The sequence below is a fragment of the Maniola hyperantus genome, chromosome 13, assembly GCF_902806685.2.
Source record: "Maniola hyperantus chromosome 13, iAphHyp1.2, whole genome shotgun sequence".
NCBI classification, from domain to species: Eukaryota; Metazoa; Arthropoda; class Insecta; order Lepidoptera; family Nymphalidae; genus Maniola; species Maniola hyperantus.
In genome coordinates this window covers 1822534-1842455 of record NC_048548.1, presented here as the reverse complement: position 1 = coordinate 1842455, position 19922 = coordinate 1822534, and the positions used below count along the sequence as shown (strand labels likewise).

Below are 19922 nucleotides of genomic sequence, written 5' to 3'. Positions count from 1 at the left end.
TCTTCTCAGTAGGAACGGCATTCCGAACCAGTGGTAAATTAATTGGACGATTCATAAGGACACAAGTTAACTTGAATAAAAATATATCCTATTCTATTCTATAATAAGTCACCTACAAAAACCGCCTGAAAATATCAGATTTAAAAAAACTCTGGCGGCTTTTAAAATACCTGCTTCATAAGGTTCTCCATTCAATATTAACCGGCGTGTTTCCACTTGCGACCGTCATTAGCAATAACAATAGGATTACATTCGACATGCCACGTAAACAATAGGTAGAGGTAAATAACCAAACACTCATAGCGCCCATTCACTTGATTAACCGGGCTTAAAACTGAATTAAATTTGTTTTTCAAAAGGTGCGATTTTTGTGACCGCCGCCGTATTCTTCGGTATATTCTTTGTTTGACGTCGGATCTCTAAAAACGAATACACGAAAAAAATTCTTTCGAAAATCATTATTGCAAGAATTTATGATATAATGAATAAAAATATAATAAGCCTGGCTATAAATACCTACCTGCCCATTGTAAATTAATTTTAGAAAGCTTTGCAATGAATTGTTTGCAAATCGCGTTACGATCTATGAGTATATTTTACTTCAGTGATTCTTTTGATGACATAATAATGGACAAGAGCCAGCGCGTGCGAGACCTTCGTTGTTTTATAAAAGCTGAAAGTTTCTCTGCATGACATGATTTCTAATACTACTCCGAAGAAAATAGACAAAAATTAAACTTTATACTTTGACGTAAGATATTTCATACCTTTATTACCTGCTGCGCGATTGCGGGAGAATGACAGCTACAATGTCACGATCGCAATCATCTCTGATTGGTTAACGCTCGCTCACTATTGGCTACAATGCATTGTTGCAACAAGAATCGCACCAATTCAGCCAATCAGAACAATTGAGATTGTAATAATGATTGATGCAGGTTTTAGACAATCGCCCTACTGTTATCTCCCATAGCCACCATGATCCAAACAATCGTACCTCCCAGGGTTGGAGACTATTTTAGAGAAACTTTCATCTTTTATAAAATTCCTTATTTTAGGTAGGTAGGTAGGTTACTTAGGTCTGGCACGCGCTGGCTCTATCTCTCTCTCTCTCTCTATGTAATGTGAGGCGCTGACTATGATAGGCTCACTGTGAATCCTATCTGTACCCGTATGACAAGATTTTACGTCTCACCAAACCAAACCAAATTCGAGAGTCGAAATACTTCCGCGTTACAGTAAACTGGATCTTAACTGCCTTGTTTTAAAGCTCAAGTTTGTCTACACTACTACAGCCAGCGCTCCAAGCGGAAACAATGCGAAATTAAAATCAGTGGCATTGAATATTTGAATTCAATTCAAGGCTGTTTAGGTCCATTTTACTGTAACGCGGAAGTATTTCGACTCTCGAATTTGGTTTGGTTTGGTGAGACGTAAAATCTTGTCATACGGGTACAGATAGGATTCACAGTGAGCCTATCATAGTCAGCGCCTCACATTACATAGAGAGAGAGAGAGAGATAGAGCCAGCGCGTGCCAGACCTAAGTAACCTACCTACCTACCTAAAATAAGGAATTTTATAAAAGATGAAAGTTTCTCTAAAATAGTCTCCAACCCTGGGAGGTACGATTGTTTGGATCATGGTGGCTATGGGAGATAACAGTAGGGCGATTGTCTAAAACCTGCATCAATCATTATTACAATCTCAATTGTTCTGATTGGCTGAATTGGTGCGATTCTTGTTGCAACAATGCATTGTAGCCAATAGTGAGCGAGCGTTAACCAATCAGAGATGATTGCGATCGTGACATTGTAGCTGTCATTCTCCCGCAATCGCGCAGCAGGTAATAAAGGTATGAAATATCTTACGTCAAAGTATAAAGTTTAATTTTTGTCTATTTTCTTCGGAGTAGTATTAGAAATCATGTCATGCAGAGAAACTTTCAGCTTTTATAAAACAACGAAGGTCTCGCACGCGCTGGCTCTTGTCCATTATTATGTCATCAAAAGAATCACTGAAGTAAAATATACTCATAGATCGTAACGCGATTTGCAAACAATTCATTGCAAAGCTTTCTAAAATTAATTTACAATGGGCAGGTAGGTATTTATAGCCAGGCTTATTATATTTTTATTCATTATATCATAAATTCTTGCAATAATGATTTTCGAAAGAATTTTTTTCGTGTATTCGTTTTTAGAGATCCGACGTCAAACAAAGAATATACCGAAGAATACGGCGGCGGTCACAAAAATCGCACCTTTTGAAAAACAAATTTAATTCAGTTTTAAGCCCGGTTAATCAAGTGAATGGGCGCTATGAGTGTTTGGTTATTTACCTCTACCTATTGTTTACGTGGCATGTCGAATGTAATCCTATTGTTATTGCTAATGACGGTCGCAAGTGGAAACACGCCGGTTAATATTGAATGGAGAACCTTATGAAGCAGGTATTTTAAAAGCCGCCAGAGTTTTTTTAAATCTGATATTTTCAGGCGGTTTTTGTAGGTGACTTATTATAGAATAGAATAGGATATATTTTTATTCAAGTTAACTTGTGTCCTTATGAATCGTCCAATTAATTTACCACTGGTTCGGAATGCCGTTCCTACTGAGAAGATATACTAAATTAACTAATTAAACCTTTATTAAAAAAGCTGCGATAGCCTAGCGGTTAGGACATCCACCTTCTAATTGGAGGTCGGGAGTTCGATCCCGGGCACGCATCTCTAACTTTTCGGAGTTATGTGTATTTTAAGTAATTAAATATCACTTGCTTTAACAGTGAAGGAAAACATCGCGAGGAAACCTGCATGCCTGAGAGTTCTCCATAATGTTCTCAAAGGTGTGTGAAGTCTACCAATCCGCACATGGTCAGCGTGGTAGACTATGGCCAAAACCCTTCTCACTCTGAGAGGAGACCCGTGCTCTGCAGTGAGCGAGCTATGATGATGATGATGATGATGATGATAGTATAGAAACGGGTCATAACTCATAACTATATATTATCAAGTACGAGTATTATAAAAGTTTCTGGTCTGTGATTTTATGAAAAGTCGGTAGAAGTAGGTTATTTAGACATGACTTTGAAACGTCTAAAGGATAAAAGGACGAACAATAACCTTATAGATGAACTAAAAACTAGACTATTTGCCTACATATTATACCATAATATTAATATTCAAACCATTACCTAAGTACTACATTAACCCTAGAAATATACCTAATCATGATATTATTATTTCGCATGGTGCTAAAGGTAATCATACCTAAATTATTAGATCTAAGATGTATGCGATTGTATTAAACAAACTAACAAACCAATAAACCAACAAACGAACATATACGTTTAACGTTCTCATTTACATAATATGGGTAGAGATACCTACGTATAGGTACTAGCTAATAAACGCAGATACGTATAAGTGGTTTTTTTTTAACTTTTTGATTTTCCAGGATAAAAAGTAGCTAATGTCCTTCTCTAGGATGCAAGCTATCTCTGTACTAAATTTCGTCAAAATAGCTTAACAGATGGGTTTTTAAAAAACTTGTAGAAAAACTTTATTCAGGATGAGTAAATATGCCAATTTTCGGGATACAAGCTATATTGAATCGAAGATTTTATACATCTTTGTTACTTGTTATCTGCCAAAGCCACCATTGTCGAAACTTCATAGTCGTTGATCATTCTTCCCTGTGTTGGGAACAATATACAGAGAAACTTTCAGCGTTTATAAAATAACAAAGGTCTGCTCACTCTCCTTCTATTATTATCGATAGATTACAGCACCCGTAGTACAAGATTTTACGTCTCATCAAACCAAACCAAATTCGAGAGTCGAAATACTTCCGCGTTACAGTAAACTGGATCTTAAATGCCTTGTTTTAAAGCTCAAGTTTGTCTACACTTCTACAGCCAGCGCTCCAAGCGGAAACATTGCGAAATTAAAATCAGTGGCATTGAATATTTGACTTCAATTCAAGGCTGTTTAGGTCCATTTTACAGTAACGCGGAAGTATTTCGACTCTCGAATTTGGTTTGGTTTGGTAAGACGTAAAATCTTGTACGACGGGTACTGTACTGTTATGTAACATGTATTACATGGATTAAAATAAATAGTATTAGGGGTAAGTGTATAAATCACTAACAAATTCCCTTATCTCCAACAGTTTACGTATTTCTTGGCGAGCACATTGCGCTGGTGGACTTTGTAAACATCCTCCAAAGGAGAGGGCTTCTGGCTGCCGGCGAGTATGCCGTAGTTGCCGTAGATGACGAAATATACGACCCTAATGACGCCGCGATCACTCACGCTGGTATGTTCTGCAAATACTTCTAGATGTTCTGCGAATGTTCGAATGTTCTTCCAAGAAGAGGGCGTCTGGCTGCCGGTGATTGTGCCGTAGTTGCCGTAGATGACAAAATATACGACCCTAATGACGCGCGATCACTCACGCTGGTATGTTCCTACTATAAATACTTCTGGTACGTTCCTTTAATTAGGTACTTCCCACATGCTCGGGTAAGAAAACAAATATTTTCAGCTCCTTTTCATGTATGGGATCCTCCCTGAAAAAGAATTTAATTACATTTCTAATTCAATATTCGGTCTTGGATCAACGTTCTACACACATACATGCTTTTTAATAAGCATGATTTTTGACTAGAGAGACTACAGGCATAAAAAACCGGCCAAGTGCGACTCAGACTCTCTCAGTCTCTCGCACCGAAGGTTCCGTATTAGAGTTGTATTTTGCGACATTTTTCACGATAAATCAAAAACTGCAAATGCATAAAAATAAATAAGTCTGTTTTAGAATGTACAAGTAAAGCTCTTTCATATAATATCCCACACGGTATAGTAGTCTTACTTTAAAAGTTGAAAATACAATTTTTTTGTTCATGAACACATTGTAATTTTTTTTAATGAATTAACTGCAGACAGACAGACAACGATGTGATCCTATAAAGGTTCCATTTTTTTTTAATAAGAATATTAGCCATGTTAAATGACTAATATTCCCCTTTCCTCTCCAACTAAGCGTCAGGCTTGTGCTAGGAGTAGGTACGACAATAGTGCAACGGGCGGGGTTTGAACCGTCGACCTTTCGGTTTTCAGTCCACTCCTTTACCGGTTGAGCTATTGAGGCTCTTGAGGTACGGAACCTTAAAAATTACGTCAGATATGAAAAAACCTTCGCTTGAATAATAAGTCGACTTCGGTGTGCTTACTTATATCTAGTACCTAAGTAGATACCTACGTACCAATTTTATGGAAATTTTAAAAGGAAATTTATTTTCTACTAGCTGACTCGGCGAGCTTCGTACCACCTAAAGGTGCTGATAAACTTGAGAATTCACTTGCAACTGAACATCGAGCATTCGCCGTTTTTATTTTTGTCGAACTGAACAACGAGCCGAGCCTAGCATAGAGTCAAATATTGCTACGAACATTTTGAGCATTCTGGCGAATGCTCGTCTAGTCTTCATGAAAATGTCAGACTCGACGGTCGCGTGTGCTCGCTAGAATGCTCGCCAGAACGCTCGATAGAATGCTCGCTAAAATGTTCTCGTATTTTTTTGCGAATGCTCAAGTTTATCAGCACCTTAACAGTCGATTCTTTAATTTTTAATTTTTTTAATACTTACAATTTTTTTAATTTTTCTCTCCGTAAGAACCATCCGTTCAGCTGTTCTCGAGATTTGCGATCAGCAACACATTCAGTGATTCATTTTTATGTATAGAGATATGATAATAAGGCTAAAATGGAGTACTTCGCTTAACTTAATTCTTATACCTAACATGGTGACACCTGCTTCGTAACAATTTCTTATATCCACCTCACTGTGAGCGTTAAGTGCTCTGTGCCCTCAGGGGACTTAAGTCGTAATTCATCCAATTTGTCTTAAAGCCTGGAAAAATAATATAACATAACTAGCTGATGCCCGCGACTTCATCCGCGTGGATTTACATTTTACGAAATCCCGCGAGAACTATTTGATTTTCCGGGATAAAGCCTATACGTGTTAATCCAGGGTATAATCTATCTCCATTCCAAATTTCATCTAAATCCGTTCTGCCGTTTTTGCGTGATTAAGTAACAAACATCCAAACATCCAATCTTTCCCATAATTTATAATATTAGTAGGATAATAATTGTTTTTTTCTGCGCTGACAGTGCCTATAGAACCTGTTTTTTGTTGGCTAAGTTCAAGCCAACCTATAAAAAGTTAGTGTAGTTAAAGTAAGTGATAGGTGTTTAATTAATTAAAACGTACATAACTCTGAAAAGTTAGAGGTGCGTACCCAGAATCGAACACCCAGCGTTCCGAATACAAGACAGACGTCAACCAGTAAGCTATCACGGCTGTTTTTCAGCACTTAACATAATCACCCAAGAAATCAGCCAGGTGAGGAAAAGTACTAATCGAATTATGAGCTTTAACACACTGCAATAAAGCTCATAATTCGCTTTGTTTCTTCCCTCGCCTGGCTGATATCTGCATAACTCGTTCCAATTGAAGTGCTTGTTTCAGATCACCTTATACAAAACAGTAGCAGCGACGTGCTCGCGTTCAGAGCTGTGCTCAAGTTGACACCCTCTCATCCGACCAATCCTTTTTACCCGTGAGTATAATAAATAATAAATAATAAATACACTTTATTTGCACAACCACAAGAAGGATTACATTAAAGAATAAAAAACACAGACAGAAGGAAGATACAAAAGGCGGCCTTATCGCTAATTAGCGATCTCTACCATGCAACCTTGAAGATTGGAAAGTATAAGGAAAATTAGATTGCAGGTGGTGTGTAATATACTAATAAACATACATTCAAATAACTGATACATACTAATACATAAACCACTAATACATGTATTAAATAATATGTATAATACCAATACACTAATAAAATAGACTAATATATACTCCATAATCGTACTTAAGGAGAAACAATAATGATTGTCGTCTTCAGTTTGTAAGATAATGATTCTTCACTGCAGTTTTAAAGGAGTCTAGTGACTTTGATTTCCGTATGGTCAATGGTAGTGCATTCCAAAGTTCAACAGCTCGCACAGTGAATGAGTTGCCATAGAATTTCGTTTTATGACTCGGCGTTTCTAACATTAAGGTTCGGCAGGATCTTATGTTGGTTTGCACTCCAAGAAAACTAAACTTCTCCTTGAGGTAAGGGGGAGTTTTTAAGTGATATAGCACACAGTACAGAAGAGAAAGTACATGCAAATCCCGGCGACGGCGAATAGGGAGCCATTTGAGCTTTTGACGAAATTCAGATACATGGTCATATTTGCGCAAACCAATTATGAACCGAATGGCAAGATTTTGGAGTCGCTCAAGCTTGTTAAGTTGGTCCTCAGTCAAGTTGAGATAGCTTGCGTCCGCATAATCGAGAATAGAGAGAAGGAGAGAATGTGCCAACATAACTTTGGTATGCGACATAAGCCGTCAAATAAAAAACCGATGTACATACATTTAAAAAAAACGGGCCGAATTAAAAACCACCTCCTTTTTGGAAGCTGTTGAAAATATAGCTGTATAGATAGGTACCAGCTTATGCTCGCGACTTCGTCCGTGTGGACTACACAAATTTCAAACCCGTATTTCACTCCCTCAGGGGTTGAATTTTTCAAATATCCTTTCTTAGCGGATGTCTACGTCATAATAGCTATCTGCATGCCAAATTTCAGTCCGATCCCTCTAGTAGTTTGAGCTATGCATTGATAGACCAATCAGTCAGTCTGTCAGTCAGTCAGTCAGTCAGTCATTCAGTCAGTCACCTTTTCCTTTTATACATTTAGATAACATCCACATCATCATCATCATCATCATGGTCAACCTATAGCTGGCTTACTGCAGAGCATGGGTCTCCTCTCAGTATAAGAAGGGTTTGGCCGTAGTCCATGTGTGAAGTATGCCAATCCCTTGGCACATTCACACTCTTTTGAGAACATTATGGAGAACTCTCAGGCATGCAGGTTTCCTCACGATGTTTTCCTTCACCATTAAAGCGATTGATATTTAATTTCTCAAAACGCACATCACTCCGAAAAGTTAGAGGTGCGTGCCCGGGATCGAACCCTCGACCTCCCGAATAGGAGGCGGACGTCGTAACCATTATCACGGCTCATCATAATATACACACTCTGTACCTATTAGGTACGGTTCATGAGTTAGTACAGCCCGCTGACAGACGGACAAGTGGACAGATGGACGGACAGCGGACTCCGGATACAAAGCTTTACAAAATTACACGTACTACGAAAAGACGACCTAAATTAGCTACAGAAAAGCTGACTGACTGATCTATCAACACACAGCCCAAACTACTGGACGGATCGGGCTAAAAATTGGCATGGCGATAGCTATTATGACAGGCGCTCGCTAAGAAAGGATTTTTGAAAGTGCAACTCCTAAGGGGGTGAAATAGGGGATGAAATTTGTGTAGTCCACGCGGATAAAGTCCCGAGCATAAGCTAGTATTTTCTAAACAAGTTGATATTTTTTCAGGACACTTTGCCAAATGATACGGAAGCTCTCAGCGGCTCCCCCCTTCTGCGTCCCAAATTACCACAAGATATTTGACGACACTTCGGTAAGTAAGCAATGTATATAAATAATATCTTTCTTTAGGTACATAGTTCGTAAAACCGACAGACGTTGGGGTCCCAAGGTGTTGGAATGGCGACCTCGCACCGGTAGACGCAACGTTGGAAGGCGGTTTTAAGGCGGCGCAAGACTGTGGCGTGCGGAAGTCCCTACAAGAGACCTATGTCCAGCAGTGGACGTCTATCGGTCGATGATGATGATGACCTAAACGTTTCTAAAAATACGTCCTAAAATATATTATTGTGAAGAAACAGGCTTTCAAATTGTTCCGTCGTTTACAGGGAGTGGGCTGAAAGCCAATCAATTAATTATTTATTAATAATATCTACAAAAGGAAAATTTTATAGACTGACATATCAATGAAGAGAGCTCAAACGCTCAAACCGTTGGATCTAAAGACTTGAGATGAGACTGCAAAATCAGGAGAATTTTAAAGGTTTTTGATGGGTTTTTGTTTTGGTTTCCTTTTATATTTGACATCCCACTCGATACGATAACAAAAATACTTCCACTTTTAGAGTTCCGTACCACAAAAGGAAAAATTAAACCCTTATCCTTGTAGGATCACTTCGTTGCCTGGCGTGTTTGTCAAGACGTGGGAAAACTGGGCATCAAATCTTCCCGTTGACCTAGAATTATGTGGCAGGTAGCAATGTCTTATATATCACTAGTAAAGGGAAAAATACGAAAACCGTAAATTTGTGGTTATCAGTTATCACAAATGGGAAAAAAGTGTTATTTCTTGTGCAATGGTTGGTACGGAACATACGTATGCGAGTTCGACTCGCACTTGCGCTTTTTTTCATGTAAGGTCCACCATATTTTTTATTGATTTTGATCATTTATTAGCCTATGTCCCGGATCATACAGTACACGGCCGAAAGTAATGTACATCGGCCTTTAGAATGACATTTCGGCTTTGTAGAGCGTCGTCTCTGTCACTATCTATATGACATTTTGTCGGTCTCATCGACAGAGACAGTGCTCTACAAATTTGCTATATCCTTCTAAAGATCGATGTACATTTTGGGCCGCGTACTGTAATAACAAATCGATTGACACATCAGTCATAAAAATTGGCTCAATATTTTAGGCGCTACGATCACATGAATAGATGTCTACTACGTTATAGCACACATAAAATATGCAAACATACATAGGAACATATTACATACAAACAAAACATAGAGGGCTAAAATTATAACCATTACCCTGGTTTTGTCGTAGGGGTAAAAAAGAGGAAAGATTTAAATAAATTGATAAAAAAGATAGACAAGTAGAAAGATAGATAGGTACACATAAATATGTAGACCGACATCAATCAACTCTACATTTTTCCCCCCACAAAGTCAAGGTCAGCCATTGTATAACGCCAGGAATAGCCTTTAACAATCATTACAGTACCCGTAGTACAAGATTTTACGTCTCACCAAACCAAACCAAATTCGAGAGTCGAAATACTTCCGCGTTACAGTAAAATGGACCTAAACAGCCTTGAATTGAAGTCAAATATTCAATGCCACTGATTTTAATTTCGCAATGTTTCCGCTTGGAGCGCTGGCTGTAGAAGTGTAGACAATCTTGAGCTTTAAAACAAGGCAGTTAAGATCCAGTTTACTGTAACGCGGAAGTATTTCGACTCTCGAATTTGGTTTGGTTTGGTGAGACGTAAAATCTTGTACTACGGGTACAGGAACAGTGTCCGGTGCAAACAAGCTGAGGTTTTATAGGCTCATCAAAAACTAACAAGCTCCGTCGACGCCATCATGTTAATAGATACAGGATCAACATCACTATTCTATTCCTATTTTCTACTAGGGGCAATGAAATGAAAATCTTTTTTTAAATGAAAATCTTTTTTATTCGTATAAACTTTTACAAGTGCTTACGAATAGTCGGATGCATCTACCACTGGTTCGGAATGCCTTTCCTGCCGAGAAGAACCAGCAAGAAACTCGGCGGTTGCTCTTTTCAAATATTTGATATAGGTACAAAATTATGCCATGTATAAAATAGTATTTGCAGTCTTGTGCGTTGCTGGAACGAGCTGCAGGTCAAATCCACGCTCTTTTATCATTTAGATAATCTTCAATTGTGTAATATGCTTTTTTCAGGAGCATATTTTTAATAGATTTTTTAAACTTGTGCAAAGGTAAGTCCAAAATAGTTTGCGGGATTTTATTATAAAAGGTAATACCAATACCCACAAATGACTTTTGGACTTTCCTGAGGCGGAAGGCAGGAGCTGCAAGTTTGTTTCTGCAATATAGGTGTAATTACTCGTGGTAGAAAATAGGAATAGATTTTTTTTTCTCCCACTTGTTCGGAAATAGCTTTATTAAAAAACCGGTCAAATACGTGCCGGACTCGCACACGACGGGTTCCATACCAACGTATAAGTACCGCAAATTACTAATGCGCGTGGCCGCCATTTTAGTGACGTCAGCACTAGACTGAAGTTTCGAGCTGATGGTATATTTTTACTGAAATATACGTCAAATGACGTCAAAATGGCGTCATTTCAATGTTCATGGTTCCAGCGCAATAGCAATTTGCGGGACTTATACCAAGAAATAACATTTTTTAATTTTTTTAGTTTTCTTGGCGGCCATTTTTTTTTTTTAATTTATAGACTAGCGCTTGGCTGCAATCAGACCTGGTGGCAAGTGATGATGCAGCCTAAGATGCGCTTGCCTTGTTATTATAGCGGCAATAGAATACACATTCTGTGAAAATTTCAGGTTCACGAGATACAGCCCGCTGGGCGCTGACAGACAGACGGACGGACGGAATTATTTTCTTATACATTTAGATAGGTATGTGTAAAGACATAATTTGTTAAATTAAGATTAATAGATATTAATTATTAAATTAAATTATTATTGATAAATGGAGAGCAGGTAACTTTCTAAGTTAGTTAACGTTAGTGATTCGTTATAGTACCTAATACTAATCATCAATGTTACTTGTTTGCTTATGCGACATCGGTATGCGGTGATAGCCTAGTGGTTAAAAGTAGTCGGCCTCCTCGAGGGATCTGGGGTTCGATCCCGGGCACGTAATAATTATAATCATAATCATTTTCAAAAAAAAGTAAACCATACTAAACATTACTATTAGAAAGTTAGCTACGGAATACTGGATAAACAAAAAGTCCATCGAAATGTTTATACCTACCGTATATTTTAACTTTGAACCATTCTTACCTTATTCCCTTTTAAATATAATTGACGGAGATTTATCCTCGAATGGTTTTTAAGGCATTCGTGTGTACTGAAATGAAAAGTTATACTTCTGATGTCTTAAGGTTAGCCGCACAATGATTTCTATTGCTTGAACGATATACTCGTTAAAGTTGGATTACCTAATCACATGAAGGAGACTCAGAGTTCCATACCCAAAGGGTGCCTATTACTAAGACTTCGCTGTCCGTCCGTCCGTCCGTCTGTCTGTCAGCGGGCTGTATCTCGTAAACCATGGTAGATAAAATTTTCACAGAATGTGTGAAATTGCCGCTATGAAAATTAAAAAAAAATTAAAGTGTTATTTCTTGTACGACGGTACGGGACCCTTCCTGTGCGAGTACGACTCGCACTTGACCGATTTTTTATTCCGATACAAGTTACCCTACACTGCGACCTTACTTAGCTGGCTAACTTAGAACAGGTGTGGTGATTTCTACTGATCACCTGATCGGTTTCTACGCAGCATATTTTTACGGGAACCACAGATTAGAAAAGTAGGGAACGCCAAATCGCTTGGCGACCTTGTTAACGCGAACTGACAATTAAATCATGATATGAGTGAAAAATCTAACTCCACAAGGTCTAAAGGGCCGAGTAAATCGTGTCACTTATGCATTTCTACGAGAAGCTTTCTGCGATTTTTTTAGCTTTCACGAAAACTAAGGAAAAAACAATAATTGCTCAGGCGTTAGTAGGTTTTCAATGCGGCCAAACTTAGAAATATAAGGCAAAGTCCAAAGATTTTATTTATAAAATTTTTTTGTTTCTTCCTCTTCCTTGAACTCGCCTGCCTGTTTTACTTTTCATCATCCCTAATTGGAAATTTTATTTTAAAGTACCTAGATACATTTTTAATGTTTTTCATTTGTATTTAAAAAGTTATAATTTTAGCATGAATGAAACTTTTTGATTTTCCGGGATAAAAAGTTAACTATGTCACTCCCCTGATCTTTAACTAATATCCATGCCAAAAAAACATGCCGATCCGTTGTTCCGTGGCTGCGTGGTTGAAGGATCTCTACAATTACTTATCTTCTTTATTTTGTATACAAAAGCGTCTTTACAAAACAAAGCACGTCATAGTACCTGTCGTTCCTTGATTCCTATCTTAATTTTAAATCAAATATCATCCTGGGTGCCTTTGAATCAGGGCCAGCTTGAATGCTTTGAAATATCCTCATATCATTTTATGTTTATATTAAAATCTACTCGTCTCTAAATTGCGTTACGGACTCATTCGCTTTGACAAAATGTTGAGTATTTCGAGTGAGCAGGTATAAGAGACATTACATAATAAATGTGTTAGGAGAATTTACTTATTTCAACATATGAGATAGGTATAGAGGAACATGTCAAGATCAAAGTCATGTTTATATCAAAATATACTCGCGACTTCGTTCGCGTGGACTACACTAATTTAAAACTCGTATTTCACCCCCTTGGGGGTTGAATTTTCAAAAATCCTTTCATAGCGAATGTCTACGTCATAATAGCTGTCTGCATGCCAAATTTCAGTCCGATCCGTTCAGTAGTTTCAGCTGTGCGTTGGGCTGAAATTTGGCATGCAGATAGCTATTATGACGTAGGCATCCGCTTAGAAAGGATTTTTGAAAATTTGTGTAGTCCACGCGGATGAACTCGCGAGCATAAGCTAGTCAGGAATAAATCCAGATCGAAGTCTGTAACTAGAAGTTAAGCTTTCGTTTTCGAACGGTGTTTACACAATTTTCTTTATCCCCAAGGTGCCAATAGAAGCAGCTCATCTCTACGACGCTGTAACGCTATGGGCCCGCGCCGCCACCGCCGCGTTGCAGCACGGGCTACCACTTACTGATGGCGCCACATTGATAAAGCTGTTGCGACCGACTACCTACAGATCTTTACAAGGGTTTGATGTATGTTCTACAAACCTTTTTTTCGAATTAGTACATAATTGCGGTGACAAAAACCTGCCTTGGGACACTCCCGCTTGATGAATCGGGCCGAATTAAGAGCCCCTTTTCCACTCAAAGACTCAAAACTTGGGCCTTCAAAGAAATACTCTATTACTTGTATTATATTAAGTAGAATATTGGTCATAGGGAGTTTAGCCAGAAGCCCAGTGTACGTGCTACACCTGGTCAAAAGCCTTTTCTATAACTAAAAAGACTTCGTCCGTGCATTGCCAATTTTGAATGAAATCGTGCACTTTGGACACAATTTCAGTACAGTTTTAGACCGTTTTGCTTGGAAATGAGTTCGGATTTATGTTCAATGGGCCAAAAACATCCGGACTAAAGAAAAAAGTATATCGTTTTGATCGCCAGCTCCTCAATTCATTCTATTATAGACAAGTATTTATATTACATCTTTTTTTTTAAAAGAATTAGCCATGTTAAATGACTAATATTCCTCTTTCCACTCCAACTAAGCGTCAAGCTTGTGCTAGAAGTAGGTACGACAATAGTGCAACGGGCGGGGTTTGAACCGTCGACCTTTCTGTTTTCAGTCCACTCCTATACCCGTTGAGCTATTGAGGATCTTAAAACATTTTTATCTATTGTGTAGGTAATAATGGACAGCGCAGGCGACGCGGAGGGCAACTTCTCAGTGATCGGAGTGGTGGAAGATTCCTCAGCACCAAGCGGTTGGAGCGCGCAGCTTGTTGCTGCCTTCAGATACGCTAACTCCACCGATTTATTGCCTGTAATTAATTGCCATTTTCATTTCATTTAAGGCGTGATCCTCCTAATCGGGAGGTTGGGGTTTCGATCTCGGGCATGCACATCTAACTTTTCACAGATATCTACTATGGAGCTACTATAGAGTTTCCACAGAATATTGCTGCTTATACAACAAACTAACTTATGCTCGCGACTTCATCCGCGTGGACTACACAAATTTCAAACCCCTATTTCACCCCCTTAGGGGTTGAATTTTTAAAAAATCCTTTCTTAGCGGATGCCTACGTCATAATAGCTATCTGCATGCCAAATTTCAGCCCGATCGGTCCAGTAGTTTAAGCTGTGCGTTGATAGATCAGTCAGTCAGTCATTCAGTCAGTCAGTCAGTCAGTCACCTTTTCCTTTTATATATTTAGATTATTAAAACCAAGATGACGAATTTAAAAATGGCTGCTATGCAAATTAAAAAATAATAATTTATATTATCAAATCAAATGAAATGGTTTATTCAAAATAGGTAATAAATTACCCTTTTTGAAAGTCGGTTGTTGCATGTGGTGATAGTTTTTACGCGAACTTAAAAACTAAAACTTCGAGGGTTCCAAACGCGCCCAGGTCTGAGAAGAGCCCATAACAAACTCGGCCGGGTATTCTTTTTACCATCACTATTTTACAAGATCACTTAAACTTATTAGAACTATCCCAAAGCCGTTTAGCAACTCATTCCCGACCTTTCTTATCATTTACATAATCATTTACATATTAATAGTATTTTTCAATAAGTTTACGTTATCTTGTATGGAATCTGGCAGGTACGGACTACGGAACCCTTCGTGTGCGAGTCCGGCTCGCTTTTGACCGGTTTTTTTTGTCAGGAATTTGTTGGTGGTTCAAAAATCGCCTGGATAGGTGGCCAGCCTCCCGTCGCAGAGCCAGAATGTGGCTTCGACGGCAAGAAGTGTGCTCTACCTCACGACCCCGTAGTACTATCCGCTGCTGTCGCAGTCGCCGCGGCCGCGATACTAGCTGCCGCACTGTTGGTCCGTCACTACAGATACGAGCAGAAGCTCGCCTCCGTGCTGTGGCGGGTAGAGGCCAAGGACCTCACGCTTATCACCACTTGCACTGATAATAAGGTATGTTTTTTCAATACCTTACAACATCAAATCTTCTTCTGATACACATTAAAAATGAAATTATTTAATGTTTAATTTTTAATGGACAGTCACGGGGTCATCTCCGTTTGGTCGATAATCGACCAGACGGGGGTACGGGCCTCGAGGCTTTGCCTCCTTACACATCAGTATTTTAACATAACTTCACAATAATGTTTATAGATGGCGCTGTTAGCAAACTTCTCCAATAATAATCTTAAGCTCTTTTTGCATGTAATGTTAAAAGTTACCTATTACGCACAAGGTGTGTAAAAACTTAACCTTATTGTTATACTATCTAACCACAATTCAATACCAATAACCATTTGCCTCATTTACAAAATCAGTGTTGAGTGTGTTGAGAATGTTTTGGTGATTTTGGTTTTGTATTTTTCAAACCCGCAATGTATGGCGTGCAAAAATCGGGTCAATGCCCCACCTACGATGTGGCATTGACTTCGAGTGACCTACTTACGTAACGTTCGTTAACCTCTAGCGTCAGTCAGATGTTTTATCTGCAATTTATATCGAGAGTTTTTTTTTAAATTTTGTCGCGATTTATTTTATGGTATTATATCAGTACTATAACCTATCTTCGTTTTTGCCAGCATTCTGGTTACACACTGTATGCTATATTTAGCTAATTTTCCCTTTTCTGTATAATGATTCCTTTTTTTAAAATATTCATTATAGGCAAACGCTTGACCACAAGCTCACCCGATGGAAAGTGATGATGCGGCCTAAGATGGGACGCGTTTACCTAGAAGATGCCTATTCACTCTATTCATAATTTCCAAAAAATTTTTTTTAAAACACAATGATAATTATAATACCAGGATGGCATACCACAAGAAGTAGATAAGAAACGAGCCCACACTACCATCGCATCCTACAGAGGGAACATAGTAGCTGTCAAGCGGCTCAAGAAGAAGAACATTGACGTGACCAGAGCTATCAAGAAGGAACTGAAGCAGGTACTGAACGGATGTTCTTCGTAGTAGGTATATTAGTATTCCAACTCCCTGTTATTTGTGCGCGTGGGTAGAAGGCACCACAATAAAAACCAGCGGGATCACGAATCACTTCTATTTTCACGAGTCACAAGTTATAAACATACATATACAGGTTACAAGCAGAGTTTTTAAACTTAGTAAGCAAACAATAACAACATACATTCGTAATGGCGATTAGATTGAACACCTTACAAGTTAGTTCGACTGCGGCGTGAAGATACCGGCCGGCGATTGGCTAAGTGCATCGGCCGCGACTGCAGCGCCGGTCACTCATTGGCTCCGGGCATACGCGGCGCGCGGCGACTATCCGAAACTCTCACCTGCGCGTGCGCAGCTCGCGTTCGGTCAGTCGCTCATTCAGATGACTCGTTCACCGAGTCACCTGAAACTCGCGTTATGAGCTATACAACGGGTTTCCCCTGACTTTACTCGCGAATTAATTTTTAGTTTGTGTGTTGAATTTTGATTACCTAGCTGTTTTTGTGTATGTATTGATATTTATTGCTTGTGTATTAATGTGTATATATACCTAAATATGATAAATAATTATGTACCTATTTATAAGTATGTAAATATAATATTTTATACTTACTTTATATATGATGTAATATTAATAGGTACTTAGATAAATAATTAGATAAAAACTTGGATAAATACGTGTACTGCCTACAGGTACAGAATATGTTCTATTTCACGAAGACCGCTTGGCTATGTTTGTGTGAGTGCACACGTGCACAATGTAATTATCCTAATTCCTTATCCTAATCTTCTAATATTATAAATGTGAAAGTGTGGATGTTTGAATGGTTGGATGTTTGGATGTATGGATGTTTGTTACTCAATGCGCTCACATATTAGTCCTTACCTCAACAAAGCAAACCTCTTAAATATGTCAGCTAGAAGGAATCTGCACTTGGCTACTATGTTATTTGGGGTGATCTCCACTGGAAAACCAGAATATCTTTTCACACAGATTAAATGGGCAAGACAGCAGAGCAGGTTTACGCCAAGAGGTTCAGCGTGTCAAATGGCCGTGCCAAGGCATAGAACAGCAGCATTCCGAGGGAGTTTCAGGCTTGCTTTTTCCAGGATCTGGAACATTATCCCACCTCCAGTACAGCACCTTAAGTCAGTATTTGCTTTCAAGTCTAAGCTCAAAAAGATACTCTTAGAAAAGCAAAAGACTTTGGAAGCACTTGCTTGAGTTCTTGAGGTATCGATCACCCACCATTCCAGTATCTTGGAAAGCGGCCTAAATAATTAGCACTGGGAGGTTTCTAGAGACTACCCAAGAATCTAACCCTCGCACACCGTGGGGGACTCGTCATAAGCCTTGTTTTTTGAATAAAAAGTCAGTTAGTTTACTAAGTAAGTATTAGTTACTATGCCAGACCACCGACCGAGAAAAATACTCAGTTTCAGACAATTTTTCGCCCATCCATAGATATTAGTATGTCAATTTAACGCCGAGGGGTCAATCGCACAGATAAATTATGAAACCCGGACCGGTCCGGGACGTCGAGCGGAATTTTTCAGGGGATGCCTGAAAAACAGCGCTGAGGTAGTGTACCCACATACACTACTACAGCATTACGCTGAGGCAATTCCCTTTTTTGGGACAGCTATGCGCCACAGACACGCATTCGGGTTTATGTCAGACATTTATTTTATTTTATTTTAGATTAATTTTACTGTAATTCCATGCAATTCGGCTGGGAAAATCGCCGCCTCTATACACGTACAGTCGTACACTATCTATAGGAGCTAAGTAAGTGCGATTGTTTTCTCGGTTGAAATGCATGGAAAGCCGTACGTATTAGTTAAGTATTTGTGATCTTTTTGTCTTCATGCTCTGTTTTTTGTTGTGTTTTTTTTTTGTTTTGTTTATGTACGTTTGTCTGGTGTTGTTCTGTTTTGTACTGTGCGCTATGGTCCCAAATAAAAGGTTATTTATTTGGTTATTTAATCACGCAAAAACGGCTGAGCGGATTTGGATGAAATTTGGAATGGAGATAGATTATACCCTGGATTAACACATAGGCTACTTTTTATCCCGGAAAATCAAAGAGTTCCCGCGGGATTTTGAAAAATGTAAATCCACGTGGACGAAGTCGCGGGCATCAGCTAGTATGAATATATTTTCTCATTACCGATAGAGGATAAAAGAATACAAAGAAAGATAAGATGGTGGACTATAAAAATGCACAGGAAAATCCGGATAGATTTGAATTTAATAGACAGAAATAAAAAGATTTTGTATTCAAATACTTAAACTTTTTTAATTTATGAGGAGGTAACTACTTAGGCAGAGATCCATAGAGCGGACTTTGACTTTGCTCAGATTTAAGATTGAGTTAAAACGCTGTCTCGTTTTAACTCTGTCTTAAGTCTAAACTAAGTCAGATTGCGCTCTATAGATCTCACCCTTAGTTTCAATATCACCTTTATTTTTCAACAGATGCGTGAGCTACGACACGAAAATCTGACGCCTTTCGTCGGAGTCTGCGTGGAAACCGGCGTAGCCTGCGTCGTGACCGCCTACTGCTCTCGAGGCTCCCTGGCCACAGTGTTGGACGACAGAGACCTGCATCTCGACGACATGTTCGTCGCAAGTCTGGTGGCTGACTTGCTACGCGGGCTGACGTTCCTTCACGACTCCGCGTTAATATCGCACGGGAATCTGACGTCCAGCAACTGCTTGGTGGATAGACGCTGGGTGCTGCAGATTACCGACTATGGACTGCACACATTGAAAAGTAAGTCCCTTTTTCGTAATCATCATGTTCTTGTATTATATTCTTGTATACCTATTTGCTACGCGGTCTGACGTACCCTCATAACTCACGAAAAACTGACGCCTTTCGTCGGAGCCTGCGTGGAAACTGACGTAGCTTGCATCGTGACCGCGCCTACTGTACCCGTAGTACAAGATTTTACGTCTCACCAAACCAAACCAAATTCGAGAGTCGAAATACTTCCGCGTTACAGTAAACTGGATCTTGAATGCCTTGTTTTAAAGCTCAAGTTCGTCTACACTTCTACAGCCAGCGCTCCAAGCGGAAACATTGCGAAAGAAAGGCTGTTTAGGTCCATTTTACTGTAACGCGGAAGTATTTCGACTATCGAATTTGGTTTGGTTTGGTGAGACATAAAATCTTGTACTACGGGTACTGCCCTCTGCATCTCGACGGCCAGTCTGGTGGTTGACTTGCTA

The 19922-nt window shown here is 39.0% G+C and overlaps 1 protein-coding gene across 1 annotated transcript in view; it reads left to right on the top strand.

Moving 5' to 3' along the window:
• The window catches only part of Gyc32E (Guanylyl cyclase at 32E), a 66228-nt gene that overhangs the window by 23895 nt on the left and 22411 nt on the right, over positions 1-19922 (top strand). Inside the window, exons 6-13 of the mRNA XM_034974889.2 lie at positions 4172-4318; positions 6540-6630; positions 8535-8619; positions 13621-13773; positions 14426-14563; positions 15417-15677; positions 16532-16669; positions 19167-19464. Coding sequence (XP_034830780.2) covers positions 4172-4318; positions 6540-6630; positions 8535-8619; positions 13621-13773; positions 14426-14563; positions 15417-15677; positions 16532-16669; positions 19167-19464 — 1311 coding nt within the window. The remainder of the gene's footprint in view (positions 1-4171; positions 4319-6539; positions 6631-8534; positions 8620-13620; positions 13774-14425; positions 14564-15416; positions 15678-16531; positions 16670-19166; positions 19465-19922) is intronic.